Source organism: Rissa tridactyla, chromosome 1 (genome assembly GCF_028500815.1).
Source record: "Rissa tridactyla isolate bRisTri1 chromosome 1, bRisTri1.patW.cur.20221130, whole genome shotgun sequence".
NCBI classification, from domain to species: domain Eukaryota; kingdom Metazoa; phylum Chordata; class Aves; order Charadriiformes; family Laridae; genus Rissa; species Rissa tridactyla.
In genome coordinates, this window is record NC_071466.1 from 141,859,005 (window position 1) to 141,881,112 (window position 22,108).

The 22,108-nt window shown below is 41.6% G+C and overlaps 2 protein-coding genes across 2 annotated transcripts; both read right to left on the reverse strand.

The window, feature by feature from the left end:
- Positions 1-881: 881 nt before the first annotated feature.
- Positions 882-5,782, reverse strand: LOC128903035 (C-type lectin domain family 1 member A-like). The gene is made up of 6 exons (XM_054186915.1): positions 5,666-5,782; positions 4,476-4,565; positions 3,177-3,275; positions 2,766-2,920; positions 2,097-2,209; positions 882-1,027 (listed from the first exon to the last, which is right to left on the reverse strand). Exons 1-6 carry the CDS (start codon positions 5,775-5,777, stop codon positions 904-906), a joined length of 693 nt encoding a protein of 230 aa, XP_054042890.1. The 5' UTR covers positions 5,778-5,782; the 3' UTR covers positions 882-903.
- A 3,700-nt stretch (positions 5,783-9,482) lies between these two features.
- On the reverse strand, positions 9,483-18,156 carry LOC128904138 (natural killer cells antigen CD94-like). Its single transcript, XM_054188056.1, has 6 exons — positions 17,891-18,156; positions 15,250-15,348; positions 14,098-14,184; positions 13,656-13,810; positions 12,345-12,457; positions 9,483-11,986 (listed from the first exon to the last, which is right to left on the reverse strand). The coding sequence occupies exons 1-6, from the start codon at positions 18,015-18,017 to the stop codon at positions 11,866-11,868; spliced, it is 702 nt and encodes a 233-aa protein (XP_054044031.1). The 5' UTR covers positions 18,018-18,156; the 3' UTR covers positions 9,483-11,865.
- Between the last annotated feature and the right edge of the window lie 3,952 nt (positions 18,157-22,108).

Here is a 22,108-nt window from a genome sequence, read left to right on the forward strand (position 1 = left end):
ACATATCCATCCTTTCATATTATGAGATGCATTAGGTAAAGGACTGGACATATTCTGTGTTAGCTGAAGATTAATGGCCCTCAGATGTTGTTCTTAGAAAAATCCAATCATTATTTCCATTGACCCTGCATAACTGCAATGGTGATTATGATAATAGCATACTGTTTATTAAAACTCATTTAACAGTGACTTCTCAATATTCTTGGAAGATCCTATAATTACATGTAAATATAATCATTATCTGGAAGTAAAATTTGAACATATCTAAAATTCGAATACTATACCCAGTCAGAAAGAGGATGAGGATGCTAAGTGATGCTTCACTGCCAAGCAGTGAACAAGGAAGTCACATGTCTTTGAGTGGTAAAAGAGAGGAAAGCTTGCCTTGGAGTTTTGGAGGAATAAGTGAAAGTGAGTGTGCTGAAGAGAGGGCTGGAAATAGTTAAGAGTTATTGGAGGTTAACACATCTTTACAAATAGAAGTGGGAGAAAACTCATCATCTGAGTAAGGTCAAATGGACTAGAGAGAGATCCTTGATAGAAATGGATATACATGAAATTCCAATCAGAGTGACAGTGGTCCCATGGGCCTTTACAATTCTGATTTCTTTGTCTCTACGTGATGCTTAAGATTGTCAGCATTGTTAAGGTAGAGGTTTCTGGACTCAAACAATGAGACTAATAACTCATCTCTGGTTCATGATATTTATTACTGCTGGGTCTTGTTATCTGCAAAGGCTTTCTGTCTCTTTGTCATTTTTGTTTTGTGTGAATACACCAGCAGGAAAGGATGGACTCTGCCCTGAATTTGTATTAAACATTATTTTACACCCCTTTTTTGAAAAATATGAACATGAAAATCTTCTTCATACTCTTCCAGTTGTTTTTCTGCTGATAACCTTTTTAGATCAGCTGGACTGCTGCCATCTCACAGATCCAGGGATATTTCTCATTACAGTTCTCACTGTAAACTCTTGACTTACGATAGAACAGGTATGCACAGTTTTGCTCAGAGGATAAATCAATCCTAGAAAGAAAAACACACCATCTTGGTAAGAAATTTCATGTACAAATTAAAAAAAAAACAACTAACCAAACATAAAGCCCTTTTGGCCAATCATACATTATTGCAAAAGTTACTTAGTCATTTTAAGGTTTATAAAGGGTTATACAAAATATTGAAGAACATAACAGCTCATATAATTCAAGTCCGAAGGATCATTCTCCCACCTGCCTTCAGCTCAAAGATGTAAAAAAGAAAGCTTGTATATGGCGCACCATCGAAACACAAGGTAGTACTAGTTCCTTGCAAGTGATTATGTCACTCCAACCATTGATTTATGTAGTGGTAATTTGGGTCTGGAAACTGAAAGGCAGTGGTCTGCCTGAGCAGAAGCCAGATCATTCTGCCTGATGTCCCCCAGCCATGGTAAGTGTGACAGTTTGCAAGATGAAATGAGCACATGTTTCCATGGAGGTGCTGGAGAATCTTCCCTCATAGAAGGTTCTCCAGACCCTGAAAAGGACTCTGGTACTACTGCATACATTGATCACTTCACACAGAACAGAATGGGAATACAATGTTTTCCCCATGGTTAGAAATACACTGATGAGATTTTACAGAAAAAGTAAACAGGTTCTGTCCACCTAATGTTGACCATTTTTGTGTAATAAAGGTTTCAAAATGTTCATGGCAAAGAGAAGAGAATTTGGGATAATTGTTGCTGAATAGAAGAGGCTGATGCAGGCAGGCTTTTCAGGAGGTCGTCTGTCTTGAAGGAAGTGTGGGTTGCTTCCTGTAGAGTCATGGGATGTTTCATAAAATGAAAGGGTTTAAACAGTGAGAGCAGTCACTGGTTGCACTGGTTTGTTGAGTCCTTCTCCTGCTCACACTTCCAATATTCCGAAACTCTTTCTCTATTTCAGAGACGTCACACTTAAAAGAGTTTTTCAACTCCAAATATATCTGTGGCTGTATTCTGCCTTGAAGCTTTGCCATTAATGGGATTTTGGTTTCTTCTTCCTTCAGTGTGCAGGGAGGATATTGTGCAAGAAGAGGTTAAAAACCACCAACTATTTAAGTTCAGAAAACTTACCAGTCCATTCTTTTTGTAGAAAGTTTTGTACCATCTGTCCAAGACCAGCCATCAACTCCATATGATAATCCAATCCAGTAAGATTGTTTTCGTGATATTTGAGATATGCTAATCTATAAAAATGCAAAACCTTTATCACCAAGGAGCTTGTGGGTATTTGGTTTTTTGCTGCACCTAAACAAAAACTGCTGAGAGGAGGTGATCAAGAAAGAACCAAAGGAGGTAATTTGACAGTGGTTCTCTGAACTCCTCATCAGGCCCTCATAAGAGTTTTCAAGAGACAACATCTCTATTCGGCATACAAACAGGAATATTTTGTGCCTGGAATCTCTACTAAATGTAAGACCGAGGCAACAATTCTTTTTAGAGCCATACCTCTCAGAGTACTCCAAGAGATTTCCTGAATGAAGGACTCACTGCTTATAACTTTCACAGGATCCGTGACATTCATGTCCCCTCTTTGGCTGAATAATGTCCTGTGTTGCTAACTACCTCATCATTACACATTTGTGGTTGAACATTCTGCAGTCTGCATTGCCTCAGACCTTGGCGACAGTACCTCTATTACTATGTAACATCAAGAGGTACCTGGGACTCCTCACTGGCTGGTGAGGAGTTTTGAATAGTTGATACCAATGCAATGAAATGCCAATAAGATTGGAACCATACCAGCTTGCTTTTGCTTTTCAGCGTAAGAAGGGTGGCGTTCTGGGAGAAGCAGAAGTCTTCACTTTCCTGCCATGTGGCCTCCTTTTCTGACAAGTAGAAACAGGTGTCGCCTCCAACCCATTTCCAGTTTACAGGGCACAGTGAACATGCGGGTTCTAGAACAGAAAGAACCCATCAGTCCCTTATAAACAGACAAAGGAAAAGTAGAGGAGTCTGCATCCATAGGCCTGGAAAGTCAAAGTTATGCAGAGCTGAAATGCATAAGGCACTTTATGGGTCACACCTACACGCATTCATTTTTTTTTTAAAAAACTCAGTATTTAATCTGATACAGCATATAACACCCTTGTTTAGTCTGATATAAGGCTTAACACGTAGATTTCATGCTGTGTGAGCAGTAGTTCTACTTACTATTGTTCTTACTGTTTGCGTCACTCATCAAGCACAATCTCTGCTTTAGGCCTTGCAAGTTTTCGTCGTGTCCTGCAGGTGCCTTAGAACCTCTGAGACCTGGAGTTTATAAAGACATTCTTCATGAGACAAAAATGCTGTGGCAATGCTACTGCATGATAACGTGCTTCATCATATATTGCAAATTAACTTTTTGCAACAGTGTGCTCACATGCAACTCTGATGCTAGTGTCACATACTGTGAGGAGATGAGCAGATGAGAAATTGATGGATAAAGAGATTTCCAAATTTTAAATGCAGTTTCCTTACAGTGCCATTGCAGGCCACTTGGTAACCTAATAAAAGACTAAAATAAAGCAAAAAAAATATGCTTTGGAAGGGCTATCTTGAACTAATCACATTGATCTTAAAGGAAGTTTTGGAAAAAAAGGAAGTTTGAAAAAACCTAAAATTCTAAACATACTTCAGGTTGAAAATCCTCTTTATTCTTAAAGGCTAGTAAAATTTCTCTGAAGAAAGTGGGGAGGGTTTTTTTTTTAATATCTCTTCCTCAACAGCATTTAGATGCTGGCTTTTGGTGGCAACGGCTCAGAATGACTATGTCCAGGCTCTGGCATATAAAGTATAAGTACAGTCATGTCACACATGATAGAAGATAATATGAGAGTCTTCAGTTCTCTTGCACATCTCAGGTAAACTGGGATGACTGAGTAAAACAAACAGAAAAAGTGAGATTTCCTCATGAAACTGAGTGCTAGAAGTACGTCCATTTTTAACATACTAGTATGAACTAATTTAAGACAGTAGTCTACAAACATGAAATGTTCGTCTACAAACACGAAAGGTTTATCAAAGGAAGGAGACAAGAGCTGCTATTCCAGTCGAGTGGAGAAACTCAAGCAACTGTAGAAGAGAAGAAGGGAAACAACAAACTGTTTTATGAAAGTCAACATTAGAATTTTATAACTGATTTCAAATTAGCAAATAAATGAGTAATAGATGGATAAGGCCAGAATCCATTCCTTCCACTCTGTCCAGAATATATCATCTTGGCTTCTACATCCTTACTCTGAGCCCAGGTCCAGATTTAAAAAAAAATGCTTCCTGCAAAGCCTTATGTGCACCAAGCCAGAGAGTGTTCATCGCAGGCAATTAGGAGGAGGGGAGAGAACAGTATACGTGGGGAGGATGAGCTACAACCATTCTTGTTGCAGTCAGTCTGCCACCTTTTTTCAGTGCAGTTGTTTCCAAGGCATCAATATGAATATTCAAAGGAACACAGTATGCTTCAGCACTTACCTAGGACTATCATTCCTACGGTGAGGGCCAGGCACAGGGCAAACAAAGTGAAGATAGCTGGCCACCATACAGCAAAGGGAAGAGAGCGCCCTGGGAGAAACCAACAATTTATCTGAGGGCAGACACCCTGTTCAGCAGCACTCCCAACCCTCCACCCCACCATCAGGTGACTGTCTAAAGTTTTCCCCTTCCAGGTTGTATTATATTTTAAGGATCAACCCAAATGCAAACTGATGCAGTGCCTCTGTTAAAGAGGTCTGTTTGAAATGAGTCACTGGACATGGATTAAACAGAACAGGTTGGGGATTCCTTGTTTTTGGCAAATGATGAAACTGTGAAACATCGTAGTGATCCTTTGACTTAGAAGTAGGTGGTGCTCCTGCTCTCCTTTGTCAGGGCTGTATTACTCTGCTCTGTCAGAGCAGAGTAAGGAAGTGTTTGCATACCATCTTACACTTTGCACAAATCCTTCCTGCTCTTGCGGCACACAGTGCTCAGGTGGCGTGCCAGCTCCGGGCTGAAGCCTGCCTGAGGAAACCTCTGGAGTCCAAAATATCCGCTGAGGTTTCTCTGGATTCAAGAGTTCCTGAGAGTTACCATCACCAAACGGTCACGGCATTGCAGTACGGTGGACCTTTCATATGGAGAATATTTAACTCAAGACTGGATGCCCTCTTGAAGTACATGGTTTATCCCAAGCGAAGCTATGGGATTTGAAGAAGGGAAATGACATGACCTGTGCATTCAGGCCCGGTGCTGCCTCATCCCATCTGACCTTAAAGGCTGCATTGTAAGCATTTTCTGAAAAATTGAGGTCCAGAGGGCAAAACAGGAAAGTTTTTTTCCTATTAAAGTCAGACTGTCCTGTCTCTATAGCCATTTCCTGTAATAATAAATAAACAATAATTAAAACTAACCACATTAAAGCTGATTCCTACATTACAGAGCTTGATCCTGAAGTCTTTTCCTACAGAAATTTAGGGCAAGTAATGGCAGCAGTTCCACTCTGCATTTTCACATTTATGCATGGTGGGTTTTTTTAGGCAAAACAATACAAATATTGCATAGAAATAAACATTAAACCTATAAATACATATTTTTCTGATTTAGTGAGCTGGACAAGAGACACTGTTCCTATTGTCGTTATCTACTATAGTGCAGAAAGTTCAACGAGCAAGTGTCAGTCATACCTCGGTTGATGTTCAAGGACATGTAGTGTCTGGATGGATGCTGTGGCAGGTGATTTAAATGAGAGTATCCATCCTCTTCCTCTGTATTTGTATGCATTATGTGAGAACTCATTCGTGGTTCAGAAGACAGACAATGATTTGTGAAGGGGAAGCAAAAAGAAAAGCAGAAAGAGGGAGGGGATGGGAGAATGAGTCACACTTCAAATGCCCTAAGGCAAGATATTCATATTCAAATTTATGTGTGACTCCTCCCTTTCCCCCCTCGGGGGAAGAATTCCTCTCTTCCCACCCATCATATTTCAGCCTGGGTCTGAGACACATAGGGATGACACGAGTCCCAGTGAATGTATGGCCTGGTAGCTCCCTTCTTCTCCATTTAACCTTCCCATGACTTTCATCCTCTTTGAACTTTCCACATTTTAAAACAGAACAAACACCTTTGATTCATCTCAGAGGCAGACTAACTTCATCTCTGTGTCTTTTTCATTGTTCAGTGTTAAGGGTTAAAAATCTAGGTATCCGCATTCAATTGAGAGAAAAGTTCACAGCTGCAAATAGCTGCTGAAGCTATTTAATCACAAGGAGGAGGCAGAAGTGCTGTCCAGAGTCTAATGTCACGTTCTCAGTGGTAGAAGTGGGAAATCAGAGTTGGGGAAAAAAGGCACAGGCAGGATTTAATAAATAAGAGAAGTGAGCCCTTGTGGCAAAGGCTAACCACATACTGGAGTGATGTAGCGAGAGTGTAGCTAGCAGGCTGAAGGAGGCGATGATTCTCTTTTTTTTTCTGAATATGCAGCTGGACAAAGCTAAGGAGAATCCAATTGCAGTCTCTCACTGCATAAAGGGGCTGTGGAGAAGATGGAGCCAGACTCTTAGAGGTATGCAGTGAAAGGACAAGAAGTAATGGTCATAAGTTACAGGTAGGGTGGTCAAACATTGGAAGAGGTGCCCAGAGAGGGTGTCATCTCCATCTTTGGAGATTTTCTGAACTTGGGTAGACGGGGACTGGACCAATCTGATCTAGCTTTGAAATTAGACCTACTGAGCAGGAGCTTGGAACAGATGGACTTCAGAGGTCCCTTCCAAATTGAATCTTTCCATGACTTTGTCATCTATGAGTACGAAGGGAAGACTCACTATGATTTTTAGGGGAGAATGCCCAAGGGAACAATAGTAGAGCACCTAAAATAGCACCTGTTCCCCTTTCTTGTAGTTTGGAGAGACAAATTTAGAAAGTGAGAAACAGGCTGGATAATACTTTCTGTAGTAACTCAAAATCTCTGCACCACCCAACTAAAGTAGGAGCCCCTTTTTCTTTTTGCAAAGCTTGGCTGACACCTTCCTGGCCCTTCTGCACAGTTCTGTGCACTCTTCCCTTTTCCCCCTGAAGTTTCCCTACCAGGAGAACATAGGATGTATTAAAGTCACAACATCAAGAGAGGAGATTCTGAAAGGTTGGCACCTCACCCGATGCCTCAGATGTTTCAGATGAGTAGAGCCTTACTTAATTTAATGCAAAACAAATACAAAAACTGACGAAGTGAAGGCAGGGATAGAGTGAAGGACCATGTTCCATGGACAAAATTATATGAGTTGAGAGATCCTGTTAGGGACAGAAGATACTGTGGGAAGGACCAGGCAGGCTTAGAGAGATGTGAGTCTGTAGGGTGATAATGAGATTGTGTAACTGCAAACCTGTCATTAGAGATGCATGAGCCAGACTGAGACCTGTGTCAAGGAGTGCGGGCACCTCCAGGAAAAGATGCATGGCAGAACCATGGTGTCTTCAGACTTATGTCTTAAGTGCTGTTGTTTGAAAGGAACCTCTGTAAGTCATGTGGTTCAACCTCCTATTCACAGCTAGGGCAGCTTTGAGCTCTAATGAAGTTGCCCAAGGGCTTGTCCAGTCAAGTTCACACAGTCTCCAAGGATGGAGATCTCCCAGCCTCTCTGGATACCTATTCCTGTGTTTGGCCACCCCCACTGTGAAGAATGTTCTCCTTGTGTCTAACAGGGATTTCCCATACTACAGTTTCTGTTAGTTGCCTCTAGTAGTGTTTTAATCAGCCCTGGTAAAGCAGTCCGTAAGCATGAATATGGGGACAAGATAGAGGGCGCCAAAGGAGCACTTGCTGATAAAGACCTGGTCCCATGTCTGTCATTGTAGCTGTGCTCCTGGGCACTTTCTTCTAGCCTTTTAGTCACCTGTTAGTGATTTAAAAGCATATCAGTGAGAGGTGTTATAATGGTTAAATTTTTTAAGAGTCTGATTTGAAACAGAAAGAACAAACTGAGAAGGAAGATCCAGGAACAGATGAGCACCAGATTCTTTAGTAAATTGGCTGACCTTCACGGGGAAAGGGTATTTTACTTTGTTGCTTTCTACAGACAGCATCTGTGAACACAGGCTGGCATCATATTATTTAGTGTCTTGCTGACAGTGCGTTTCAGCCTGTGAGCACTGGCATTTACTGGCAAGTCAGAACCCCCTCCAGGGCGGTGGGCGTGCTCATGGCAAGGATGATGGAGGCCACGGGGAACAAGAGAGGATGCACTTGGTGCAGGGCCTGGAGCAGAGAACGTAGTGGGGGATGTTAAGAGGTACTGCACGGCCGGGGTGTTTGGTTCAACTCTTTAATTTCTGAAACTGCCTTCCAGACATTCACGAACTCTGCTTTTTCCTATCCAGAAGCTCCTCCCATGGCTCCTCCCATTTCACTGTCTTTCACTTGCATTTCACTGCCGTTAACAGGGGAAAAGCCCTTTCCAAGCTGCCGGGGCCAAATGGAGTTTACTATATGAAGATATGGAAAGAGTTTATAAAGATCATGCAGCCATAGAGATTAGAAATGTACCCTGGAAGCTATCACCACTGACCTGACCTTCCTGCAGTAATAGTGAATGCTCTCTAAAAAGTCACACCAGACAGTGCGCAGGAAATTTTCACTTTCAGGAAGTTTTCACAATGCAGCCACCAAACAAAGGTGTATAGCAGATTGCTAGGAAAAAAATAAAGAGTTAATTTATGGGAAGAATAAGCGGTAAAGTGTGGCAGCTTACATGCCTGCTGTGAATTATTTTTTTCAAATTGAATGGGTTGAAACAGATGAAACACTGTACCTTCCTTGCATTGTACCTTGCACTTCCTACTGGTTGTGGTTTTGGCCGAATTGGCCAATGGCTGCCAACAGATGCTCTCCCACCACTTCTCGCACGCAGAGAGAAGGACAAGTGCTAAAGAGATCTAAGAGTTTAGAAGGAACTAAACAACTTTAATGAAATATTAATAATCAAATAAAAAGAAAACAATGAAATAGACACAGTATATACAAAACCGTATTGAGCTCCCAGGATGACAGCACCAGCAGGCACTGGGGAAGTCCCAGGCTGGACTCAGTGGGAACTGGATTCCAGAGTGGGAGTCAGAAACGCACAGATGGGGATCAAAGGCAGATGAACAGACAGGATTTCTGAAGAGAGCTGACCCTTTGATCCGTTAGCTTTTACTGAGCATGGGGCAGACGGGATGGAATACCCTGTTGGTCAGTTTTGGGTCGCCTGTCCTGTCCGCTCCTCTCCACAGGTGTGACCCCTCTACGCTTTTTGGTTTGTGACCCTCAAATGGGACAAGTAATGAAATTAGCTGACGTTGGTTGTTGTAGCAGTAAGTATATGCAAGAGCCTCTCTGCTGTCACGTCCCACTCTCAGGAAACAGAGGGAGTAACTGACTTCAGATTCATGAATCCCCCACAGCGTGGACTAAGGTGAGATAAATCTCAAGGTCCGTGTTACAAACATTTATTAGCTTTCCAAAATGATTAGTATAGGTCTTAACAAGTCCATGATAATTGGTTAGGTATATAACAAATTATGGCAAATGGTGAGGTATGCATTGTGTTACTTAACAACAGGTATAGGACAACTTATGGCAAGCGGTGCTTAAGGTTGTACTTAAGGTCATTACTTAACAACTCTAACCATTACTTAACAACTCTAAGAGAAAAGAGAAAACAAGGGATAGAGAATGGAAAAGATAGAGAAAAAGACAGAGATAAAGAGATCAGCAGTCCTGTTTCCAGCATCTTTTTCAGGGAATCTTCCCAGGCATAATCTTCTTTCTTGGAAAATCTTCCCAGGTACGGTCTACTTTCTTGGGAAAAATCTTCCCAGGCTCGATCTTCTTCTTGGGAAAAATCTTCCCAGGCAAGATCTTCTTTGTTTCTCCCTGGGGGCACTTATTTTCCCCTTTTATGTTTGCTGAATTAGCATGGTCCACCCCCCTTGCCAAGGACAGTCTCATTGCAGGTTTCCCCCTTCTCCCAGGTGACGCATAGCATGATTTGGGTGGAGAGACGAGTGCCATAGTCATACATGTTTAGCATGATCTCTATAATCTTCATTAGCATATGCAGGGGTGTGCACTTTCATATGCATTTCGCAGATAATGAAGCAAAGGTCACTCATCGGACACAATGGCCCCAAGAGCTGAGAACTAGGAAGCTCACCGCACAACTGGCAGAACCATCTTGTCTTCACAAGACATTCCTCCCCCTTCTTTTCCAGGCCTGTGAGCCTTATCAGCTCTTTGAATGTCAGGCCTGCATTATTTATTTCCTTGCAAGTGTTTGAGGCCTTCCATTGAAGGCTCAGGGGGCCTTCTGCCCCTCGCCAGGGAATTTACAGGCCGTCTCTTACATCTGTGTACCATTCCTTGGCATGAACTATAAACATTGTTCTTATCACTCTGAGAACAAACAGTTTTCTGCACAATATGCTGTTAATTTCAGAGAGTTAGAAGAGGCCTAGCTAAGAAGTAAAATTACTGAACAGAAAGTTGGTTCTGTTTACCTCAAACCAGGACACTACCGCAATAGTAAGAATTCTAAATAGTTCAACTGGTACTTGTGTCCAGGTACTGAGTGTAGTGAATTTATTCAGTTCACAAATACCTTTTGGCATGTTGGGAAAAGCATTTCAGTTTTTAACAAGGAACTGCTTCAATCTTTAAGAATATTTTCCAAGGAAATATTAAAGACATATTATTATTTTTTCATTTATTTTAAGGAAAGTGTCCAAATACTATACACATAGATACAAGGTACATATGTGCAAGGAATATGTGCATATGTAATACAAAACAGATGCTGACATACAGAACTTCAAAGAACTCATGCAATGAAACTCCACCCAGAGAAGCGGAGGCATCATTTTCTTTCAAGTATGACAAGTGCTTTAATAACACATGATGCATAGAGTGTACCTTGGGCTCCAGAGATCCCAAACAGTGTGGATGTAATACAAGAGCTCAGGTAAGATTTGTGGCAATGGATTCTGCATCAGTTTACGTACCAATTGAGTGTAGCTCTGAATGGAACACATAATTATTATCCTCCGTGCTATTTGCATAGCAATTAATGTTATGGTAGCACTGAAGTTATTCAGGTAATGTCTTAATCCAGCCATGACATTTGACTCTACTTTTAACAGAGACTGCTCCCAGGCATTCCCTGTAGTCTTCTAAAAAAATGTCCTTTTTTTCCTATAAATATTAATGCATATGTGAAAAGAATTTCATGGATGAATAGAGCCTTGTGTTCTTTCTGTATCCCCATACCTCAAACGGGGGAACAGCTGGAAGAACAGATTTAGGGAAGAAGGCATGCCTAGGCAAACTGATCTAGAAGAGGATTGTGGGTGGAGAGTAGTTAGCGTGTACAGTAAGTAATTCAGTCAGTAAAATCATCAGGGATGCAGTTGGAATGGTTTATGACTGGCAGGTGTTAGTATAAAATGCTGACTAAAGTTCAAGAAATATGGAATCATAGAATCTTCATGGTTGGAAAGGACCTTTGAGATCATCGAGTCCATCGAATATAGAGATCTACAAGAATATGTGGCTGTCAACCTACAGAATTACACAAGAATCATTGCTTGAGTGTAGCTAATTCTTTCAAGTTGCTTATAGGCCTGTAGTTTTTAGCTTTGTGGGGCTTTTTTTTCTTTTTCTCTTTTGTGAGCCTGGGAGGGAAAATGCAGGCAAAGAGGAAGATTTAGTCTCTAATGACCTGCCCATTTGAATCACCATTCTGAGAAAACTGCATGATAAACAAACAAACAAACAAAATATATTTAAAACTTCCAGTTTCTAAAGTTGGTATCTCACAGTGGCAGATCCCACATCCCTTCTTGCAGTGCTTCTTCAGGTGAAATGAACAGCCGCTTTCTCACAGATCCAGAATTGCTTTGTTGAGCAGGATTGGCTGGCGTAAATAATCTGTCCATATACGGAGGCACAGAAGGTGTTGTCATATAACACGACCCTAGGAAATTAAAAGATATGGCTTAATGATGTCCCAATGACATCACGTGATCTGTATTTGAACCATTTATAATCATACTGATTTGCCACTGGAATGTAGAATTATTTTCCCCCTTGGAGCTATTTTATTTGTGCTAGGTGGTCCTTTTGAGTCTGATGCATGTGATTGAGCTGTACTTTGCCATCCGTTGTTCCTTAAACAGGACACAAATTCAGAGCTCCATAACAGATACTATGATATCCACGCTCCTTCATCATTGCACATGTGACAAACATGGGAAAACAGAACCACGAGTTTCATATAATTTACTGGGGCCCATCAGATAGAACCACACTGGTCCTAAGTTATGAAGGCTTACCATTTTGTCACTTCTTTTGAAAAAGCTGTTCCATCCTCCCAGTACCAGCCACTCCTTTCAGGTATATATGATAATCCAACCCAGTAAAGCTGTGAATCCCGTGGCAGAGAAACCTGTAGGTATGGGAAAATCATCACAACAATATTTCAAAAATAAGATCCAAGTTTCTATATCTTCCATCTGTGAAAGTTCTCCAACCAAAGGAAATAGCTCTTACTCAATAGGAGAGTAACATGTTGTCCATGCTTGTTTTCCATGAAGCAGTGCTGACTGCTCTGATTATAGGATCATTCAAATACTGTTGTTTATTGAATTGCCACAAGACAAATGTACCCTGGATCTGTAAAACCACTGCTTTTTTTAAAGAAAAAGAAAAAAAAGGCAGCTTTATCTGTTCTGCCTTTAGGTATCTGCACTGCCTTTAGATATCTGCGGTTCAGATATAAATATGGGAGCACCGTTTAAGCCCCAATTAGAGCCAGCAGAGATCTGGCCAACAGATCCAATGGAGCCTGAGAAGTGATTCATCTCACACAGTGGGGGGGCTAGTAGCCTGTTCCCTAAATACAGGCCTCTAGCACCTTCTGAGATTCTCCAGCCTGTCTGAGGCCTTCGCATATGGCTGACAGACAAGACCCAGAACACATGTGCCTTGCTGAGGCATTATTTGGAGGTCAAAGAGAACACCCCTGGGCAAAGTATAGTCTTAACAGCACATTATCAATTAGTAAGACTACTTAAAATTATTAATTCCCTAAAAGTTCTTCAGTTGTCATAATATAATCCTTTGCTGTCTAGCCTTTGTAACGTCATGAACACCACTCTGTGAGGGTATGACACAAGGTCAGAAAACAACTTTTTATAGTCACTTTGCACTGCAGCGTGCAAATGACAGTACCGTGGTGAATTGGCCGCTCTCTAGATATCACATTGATGTGGGTTTGATGCTGGGAGCCATCAATAATACTTGTGGAAAGCGATAATGGAAACGTGCATTCTGTGTGGTGGGTCTCTCCTCCATGGCACAATATGCAATTTATTGCCTTTGTGAAAACCTAAGCATTAGCTAGTTAAGCTATTTTATACAATGGCCTATTCTATTTCTCATAATATATATAGTTTCACAATTTCTCACAGCACACGATCTAGAAACTGTTGCAAGTCGTGACAATCTTGTGACTTGCAGGAAGGCTACTTGAGCCAGAGAAAATTAAATACATGCACTGTAAAGGACCAAACTCTTTTCTGCCTACAAGATTACTAGAAGTTAAAACATGTGACATAAAGGAATGTATGAGGTTAAGACCGTACCATCTTTACTGTGTCTTTTAGCACAAGAAGAGTGGAGTTTCTTGAGGAACAGAACTCCTGGCTTTCCTTCCATGTTTTCTTCTCCTTTGAAATGTAGAAGCAGCTGTCAGCTCCACTCTTCAGCCAGCTTGCTGGGCAGATAGCACATGTTGTTCCTAGAAATCAGAGAAAGTATTATGCAGACGTGCGAGAAACACAGGGGCTTTGGCTACTGGCTTGACTGAGAAGAGATTAATGGTAGCCATGAATCAGCTGAGCTCTTGAGGGGCGAGAGACAAGTTGTTTTGCCCATTAGCGTACATCTATCCACAACTCAAATACTATCACAGTTAAACCCAGGCACTAACTGATCAGATCTTTTCCCTCTGATTTTATAGTCTCTCACTCAACAAGCTCTGAAAAGAAGGTGCTTTGTGCCTATTTACATAACAACCACATTTACCATTTTTCTCCTTCCCTTCCAAACACAATGCTTCCCTCATTTCCTGCAGCTTCTTTCCTTCCTCAGGATCCTTGGAAACCTGAAAAACTAAAGGGTATGAAAGTGCTTATCAAAGATTGTTTTTAAAAAATTTATCTTTAATTTGTAGCTTTTGGCATTCCTTTAATTTTTGTCTACTTCATTTATACATCCACCATCGTGTGTACATCATCTGCAGTTTCTTCACCAGGGGAGTTGTGCAGCACTGGAAAAGGTCACCTGGGAAGGTGAGGGCTTCTCTGCCCTTGAAAATTTTCAACAGTCATCTGGACAAAGCTACAGATTAGTTTATCTGGGGTCGGTGATGGTCCAGCTTTGAATGGTGGGGAGGAAGGGGTGGGTGTCAGACTAGAAATCTGAACAATCGCCTCTGAGCTAACATTTCTGTGATGCCATGGAGCACCCTGAGTGGTCATACTGGGGACTTGCAACTGCTTCCCTCCTTCCAAAAGAAGCCAGGGACTCTCTGTCTCTGCTTCCAAATGTAATGCGGCATCATCTTTTTTCGTTAATTCAAATGCTTCTATGGAGAATCTGCTGTAATCATTGAGTAAATGCACCAGTCACAATGCTTTGATGCCAGCATTGCCGTCCGTGCAAAAACCTGCAATCTCCAAAAAAAGAGGGAACGGTAACCGTGAAATATTCCGGCAATAGTCACAGGGGGGCACCATTATCAAGATGGTGTGGCTAACGAGATTAGTTTCTATCTGTGAAAACCAAGCATTTAAGAAATGGGTTGGGGTTAGAGTTTAGGTTTAAGATTACAGTTGGGGTTAGGGTTAAGGTAAGGATTTAGAGGTTAGGATTAGGGGTTAGGGTTGGAGTTAGGTTTAAGTTTAGCATTAGGGTTAGTTAGGTTTAGGTTTTACATTTGTGTCACCCTTAGGTTTAAGGTAACTATAAATGCAGATTTTAGTAATTTTGAGTGACCTGTGCTGACACTCAGTTGCAGGGGGACTTTGTGGCAGGGCTGCACTGTTTCCTTACTTGCTGGACTATTTCTATTGCGGGAAACAGGGACAGCAGGGCCAGTTTTCGGGGATGAAAAGAATTAGCTTTACAGCTGGAATTCACTCCCACAGCAGCACGTCCAGACACTACAGTACTTACACAGGGCCAGCAGGGCTACCAGCCCCAGCAGCAGCAGCAGGCACAACATGAGGAAAGCAAAGGCCACTGGCCGCCATACGGAAGATGAGGGAGAGACTCCTGAGATAAACAAAAAACATATTCAGCATCAAAAACAACAGCTTTTCTCACAACACGGTGGAATTATCTTCTCTCTGACAATACCAGTTCACCTTTATACCTTCTGCAGAGCCTCTTTTTTTCTTACTGCAGTATTTGTTATCACTGTCATGAATATCCTGGAGTAATTTTGAGAAAATATCTATTTATCCACTGAGAATATTTATTAACTGAGATTCTAGTGTTTTAAAATAAAATTTCTTCTCAGGAGACAGGCAAACAGATTGGATTTTGCAGTTCCCACAGTCCTGGAAATAATAAAATGATCTCTAAGACTTCTCCGCCTTGCTAAGGAAAAACTACCAACTAGTTTTGGACAATTGCTTCTAGAACCTGTGGTTTGTATTTCTAAATGTTTGCAATGTTTGAACATTAAACAGTGCATCGTTCATCGTTCTTCTGGCTCTTTCTCCGAATTTCCATGGTGGTCCAATGTCTAATCAGGAATGTAGTTCTCCAGAATTTTTCAGCTGACTATCCCCTGACTAAAATCTTTTCTTTATATATATGTGTGTGTGTGTGTGTATGCATTTTTCCCCTTGAGTAGGAGTGCTCTGCAATTTTCTGTAATACTCTTTCATATTTATTTTAGAGCGCTCAGGTTACTTGAAAAGTATTACACACATCAAGTTTTTTTTACTGAAGTACAGTACATCAGAGCAAGCACCTCCAGGGAACTAACCTTCTGTTAGGTGAGAAGAAACACCCTCCAGAGGTGCCTAGAAGTCCGGATAGACTTGACAGCTAAAACTTACATAGATGTAGTTAAGGGAGATGACCCTAACCTTCACCAGTTAAGGTGACTTGAACAGACTGCAGATGATAGAACATTTGGATGGTGACTGATATGCCAGAGGGTAAGGCTTCCTTTTAATAAAGGGACCTAAAAATCCTAGAAATGAGCTGTACGTGCAACAGGTCAACAAAGGCAAATGTGAAGTCCAGCACCTGTAACAGTACAACTCCATGCAGCTGTACAGGTAGGGGACTGACCGACTAGAAAGCAGCTATGCTTCAGGGTCCTGGTGGACAAGTTGAAAGTGGGTACTGAAGTGTGCCCTTGTGGCAGCAAAAGTTGACCAGCACTGGGCTGCATTGGCACGACTGCAGCCAGCAGGTTGAGAGAAGTGATTATTCCCCTCTACTTGACAGTCATGAAGCCACATCTGGGGTACTGTGTCCAGTGTTGAGCTTCCCAGATCACGAGAGATGTCAACTAACTGCAGAGAGTCCAGCGGAGGAACGCTGGTCAGGGTTGGTCAGGGACCTATAGAGAGGCTGAAGGACGTAGGCTTGTTTAGTCTGGAGAAGAGGAGGCTAAGGGAGGACCTAACTTCAGTTGTCCCCTACCTAAAAGGGCTTCATAGATGGAGCCAGACTCTTGTCAGAGAGGCACAGCAAAAGGACGCAATACAACAGTCACAAGTTGCATCAGGGAAACTTCCAATTAGATGTGAGGGAAAAAATATTCTTCCCTTTCAGGACTGGAACAAGTGCCCAGAGAGGCTGTGAGATGTCCATCCCTGGAATTTTCCAAAACTCAAGTGGACAAGGCCCTGAGCAACTTCATCAGACTTTAGACCTAGCCCTTTTGAGGAAAAAAATTGGAAAAGGTGAACTATAGACATCCCTCACAGCCTAATTTGGTCATAAGTCTAACTACTTTACCTGTTCTCTGTGCATATCAAAAGGCTATTTTAAGAGTTTTCTGAGCTTGCCAACCTGTTTCTTTCCAGGAAGCTCTGCCTCTAGATCACACTCACTATATTTTGTCCTTGGTTTTCTGGCTGCTGCTTCTCAGCAGCTTGTCCTCCAACTTCCATGTCAAGTGGTCATTCTCAATGGATAGCCCAAACAGCACCAGCATGATGTTAATTTAGTCTTTGTCTTCTCCACCCAACCTGAAGATAGCAGCGGTGATATTTATTTCACACATAAGCCACCTGGTGAATTCCTGAGCCTCAGCAACAGTACTCAAGTCATCATTTTATGGTCTCAGGCCTTCCATGGGCACAATCCATCACCTTAGTTAACTCAGCTTTGAGTGTAAACACATAAAAACATATACTCCTATCAGAGCTTACATTCGCTATTATGACTGATAATCAGGGCACCTTTCTACTCCCCATAGCTGAGGAAATTGCCTCCATTTCCAAGGCCTTCACTCTCTGATTTAGTGCCTTCCTCCCCTGTAATGCCCTGCTTTAATAAATGAGACCTACCAAAAAAAAAATAAAATCTATAGAAAGGTGTAATTTATCTTCCGTATTAGAGTAAATGGAAAAAAAAATTGGAGTAAAGATAAGTTTTGGAAAAAATATCATGTGATCATAAACTATAGCACGCAAGACTCCATTACGATTATTCTCTCTGTCGTTTCTATCAACATTTATCTAAGAACATACTATAAAGTTTAGAAGGATTATAAAGCAATCAACATGAACGTGTAAATTCAAGTTATGCCCTGATTTAGATAGAAAAGCTAATTTCCATTTGTACTTACTGCCTACTCTGACACAACTGGCCGGAGCCTTAAACGTAGAACATTTGTTGCTGTTCGAATATCCAGAAGTAATAACTGAAGCTGAGGGTCGTAAATTTAAAGCGGTGTAGCCTTCTTCATCCTCCATCTCCAGCTCATCACCCTTCTTTCCTGCAAGAGGAGTACTTTGGGAGTAGGGGCACACTGCAGTGAGACCAACGCTGGGGCGGTGGGAATGGTTCACATTTCAGCATTTCCAGTGAGACCACAGAGGAAGCTGGCTCTGTTCTGATTACTGAGTCATGGTAAAAGTGTAACATCTTGAAGGCAAGTTAAGGAGTTAAAGTGTCACTGTTAAGGATGGGTGTTTTCTTCCTGAATGTGAAGATCGGGAGTCTTGGTTCCTGGCTAGAACCTAAGACTGTTTCATTTAACTATCCACCTGAACGGACCCTGTAAATAGAGCAAACATCAGGGTTTTCTATCTCCTTAAAATGAGATGCTCTGGAAATAGTTGCTATTTTGAGTTAAGGTATGAAAGATATCTGTTCATGTATCGGTGCACAAATACAACACAACAGCTGCACAGAAAGCAATAGACTACATTTACACACGCTGTTATGAAATAAATGTAAAATGAAATTATTTTACAAAAATTCACTGAAATAACTGGTAGAAGGGGAAAAGCTGAGCTGAAAGGATGGTAAGGCCAGGAGCTTGGCAGGCTCCATGTGACCACTCAGCCTGTGTCAGGGAAAGACCAGACCACACCGAAGACCTCTCCGCTGTTGCACTGCACACAGAAGTCACTGTGCAGAAGTGGCTTATCCGTCCCCACTCTCCACCTCTAGCTCTCTGCAGTGCCTGGCTCCCATGTTGAGCTATACTTAAACGTCTTTAGTAACCAACTCTCCTTAACAGAGCACTTGCCCAGACATGATGAGGCACGTTGTGGTGACAGGGTGAGTCAGAAGGAAACTGTGAGAGAGGAATTTCTGTGGTAGCTGTTCCTGCTCTTGTGTGTACGGTTCCCAGTCTCACATTTGCAAATTAATATCAACGGACTGGAAGTACACTGTAATGACTGGGCTATTCTTCCTGCCTTGCTGTGCAGATAAGAGATTTTTTTCAGAGCAGAAATATCTCTGGCTGCATGTATTTCTTGCCTTCTATCTTACCTGTATGCAAAGAAAAGGCCTGATGGAAAAGCTGGGAGCAAAGGGTGCTTACAGTCAGTTTTGTTACACGGAGAGGCACACAAGGAGTAGCAGGCACTGTGCATTCATAGTGTATCCATAATATCCTCATAAAACCCCCCATGCTAAATATGGTGCAAAAATACTTGTCTATCGATTGGGCCTAAAAACTCTATGTTGGCTCCTTAGTGTGAAAAGGATTTTTCTGCAGATAACTGGCAGTCAAGTGTGTCTATGCTACTGAATTTCACTGCAAGTTCTTACAACAGTAACTTCTTCAGTCTTAGCAGCCACTTCTCAAGCATGTAATGAACCACCTTTGGGGAAACTTTTCTCCAATGTGATTTTGCTTCTGCGGAGGAAATGGGAGGTAAAGTAATTTTCTTGTATTATTTTGGTAGTTCTGAATTCAATAAGCAGCCTGTTAATTATGTAATTTTTTTTTTTTTGAGACAGCTTTTGAAACAGATTCTGATGCAAGAACAGAAGTAACAAAAGCTGTAAGATAGGGTTTCATCATCACACTCTCTGTTCTTGTAAAGGTCCAGGGCAGGCAAAATGTCTTGTTTCTTCAGACTAAAATGAAAAGGAAGGTAAACTAAGGCAGGAATTTGGGTCTACATTTGAACACAGCCGGTGTACAAATGTTTGTCAGTGGACTGGACAAAACAGCTGTGTTTATTAACCAGAATGTGACCTTTCAAATTCCATTAGCTAGAGTCTATGACTGTGGGGGGTGTGGGGAGGTGTGGAATTTAGACATGGGAAACACACTGTTGTATGGAACTGTGATTCAAAAATGTCAATACACAAACAGTACATTCCTGTGTCTCTTCCCCTGTAAAGAAAAGCTCCTTTCAATGGAAAAGGGGATACAGTCAGTGCATCCTTAAGCCCTATTTGGTTACACCACCGGCAAGGTGTGTCATTTGCCAGTTTCAGCCTTGCTGGATGAGGTTTTTGGTTGTTCCCCACAGCACTCCAACACCTGCAGTGATTGGTAGGACACTGCCTGTGTCTTTCTTCTCTGGGGTGATTTTTTTGTTTGTTTGTTTGTTTGTTTTGTTTCAGTCATTGTTTTTTGAGGAGAAGAAGCTAGCTGCGGTGAACTGTGAAACCGTACTCTAACCCCACGAGCCTTTACAGTTACAAATACAGTTGCTGCACCAGAGACCGCATTTGGGCTGGCAGTGAAAATGACCCAAAAGATCAAGGCCACAGCAAGATACGATGTAGCCTTGTGGCTGCCTGTCAGTGTGGGGATCTGTCAATCTCAGCTCACGTTTGTCTTCAACAAACTGCGGAAACACCTAGGATTCACACATCTGCTCTTAGGCATGCATCATTAATGAAAAAACATCTGAAAATATCTTTCCTGTTGCCTTACATTCACTCTAAGATCAGACAAGATCAGACTCACACAAGAGCAGATCTCACACAAGATGAGACTTTCTTTCTTTCTTTCTTTTTCTTTCTTTCTTTCTTTCTTTCTTTCTTTCTTTCTTTCTTTCTTTCTTTCTTTCTTTCTTTCTTTCTTTCTTTCTTTCTTTCTTTCTTTCTTTCTTTCTTTCTCTCTTTCTTTCTTTCTCTCTTTCTTTCTCTCTCTCTTTCCTTCCTTCCTTCCTTCCTTCCTTCCTTCCTTCCTTCCTTCCTTCCTTCCTTCCTTCCTTCCTTCCTTCCTTCCTTCCTTCCTTCCTTCCTTCCTTCCTTCCTTCCTTCCTTCTTTCCTTCTTTCTTTCTTTCTTTCTTTCTTTCTTTCTTTCTTTCTTTCTTTCTTTCTTTCTTTCTTTCTTTCTTCCTTCCTTCCTTCCTTCCTTCCTTCCTTCCTTCCTTCCTTCCTTCCTTCCTTCCTTCCTTCCTTTCTTTCTTTCTTTCTTTCTTTCTTTCTTTCTTTCTTTCTTTCTTTCTTTCTTTCTTTCTTTCCTTCCTTCCTTCCTTCCTTCCTTCCTTCCTTCCTTCCTTCTTTCTTTCTTTCCTTCCTTCTTTCCTTCCTTCTTTCCTTCTTTCCTTCTTTCTTTCCTTCTTTCCTTCTTTCCTTCTTTCTTTTCTGGCAAATTACAGCAAAGCCCTTCACTATCAAGAAAGGATGCACCATGAACACAGTTCAGGATACCTTCCAGAAGAGATTTCTTACTTCAGTATAGCTGGTATGAAAGCTGAGAGACTCTTCGGGAAGTGAGCAGGCCTGTGTCTGAACCGCAGGACAGAAGCACTCTGCATTTTCACCCCCCAAAGACAGGGACTGCTAGGAAAGGAACTGAGAGGAGCAGCTAGGAGAGGTTATGCTAGAGATGCAAGCGGTGAGTGTAAACAGCAGAGAGAAAGAGAAGGCCACTAAGGTTTCTAGGGTGTGAAGTTTTAAAATAACACCCAAAACATTTATGTTGGTGATCAGAAACTGCCGTACAGTGCTGAGATCAGTGTGACACTAGAACAGCATCTTGAAGGGAATGACCAGTAGCTCAGATGCTACAACAGTGGTAAATGATCCACAACAAATAATCTGGGATGCAATCCACAAGGAATACACAAGTCTCCAGGGGGGACCAAGCTAGGAATTTGTGGACTCAAACAAAAACAGTGTTATGAGACTGAGTTTTCTTATTTCAACCTGACTGTCACTGTTCTACGGAGATGCGGAGGGAGACATTTTGTTCATTAACACTGCTTGGGGTATTTTCACTATGATTGCGTTTGTTGACCCTTGCTCAGCACATTAAGTTAGTAGTATGGCGTTTCAGGAGATATACATAAAAGGAGGTTCTGTTCATGCTTCTTGCTGAACCCTAGCATAACTCTTGCAAAGATCAAAAAGGTAGAAAATGAGAAAAGTAGAAAAGAAGAGCAGAATTATTACTAGGAGGGGGAAAAAATGAAGGAAAAGAAAAAAGAAAAATGAAAAAAGAAAAAAGAAAAATGAAAAAGAAAAAAGAGAACTAACGGTGCCAGGAAGAAGTATAGACCATGGAAGAGAGCTAGACGTTCATATCTTCTGCTGTGACACATGCACAAGTCCTTATGAGAACTATGAATCCCTGTGCTC

Coding starts and splice junctions, on each gene's coding strand:
- LOC128904138 (XM_054188056.1), bottom strand. CDS start 18,017: ATGGAGGATGAAGAAGGCTACACCGCTTTAAATTTACGACCCTCAGCT. Junction 14,185..15,249: donor GGTAGCCCTGCTGGCCCTGT/GTAAGTACTGTA, acceptor CATACCCTTTAG/TTTTTCAGGTTTCCAAGGAT. Junction 12,458..13,655: donor TAAAAGACACAGTAAAGATG/GTACGGTCTTAA, acceptor CCATACCTACAG/GTTTCTCTGCCACGGGATTC.
- LOC128903035 (XM_054186915.1), bottom strand. CDS start 5,777: ATGAGTTCTCACATAATGCATACAAATACAGAGGAAGAGGATGGATAC. Junction 2,921..3,176: donor CGCAAACAGTAAGAACAATA/GTAAGTAGAACT, acceptor TTTCTGTTCTAG/AACCCGCATGTTCACTGTGC. Junction 2,210..2,765: donor TGAAAAGCAAAAGCAAGCTG/GTATGGTTCCAA, acceptor GCATTTTTATAG/ATTAGCATATCTCAAATATC.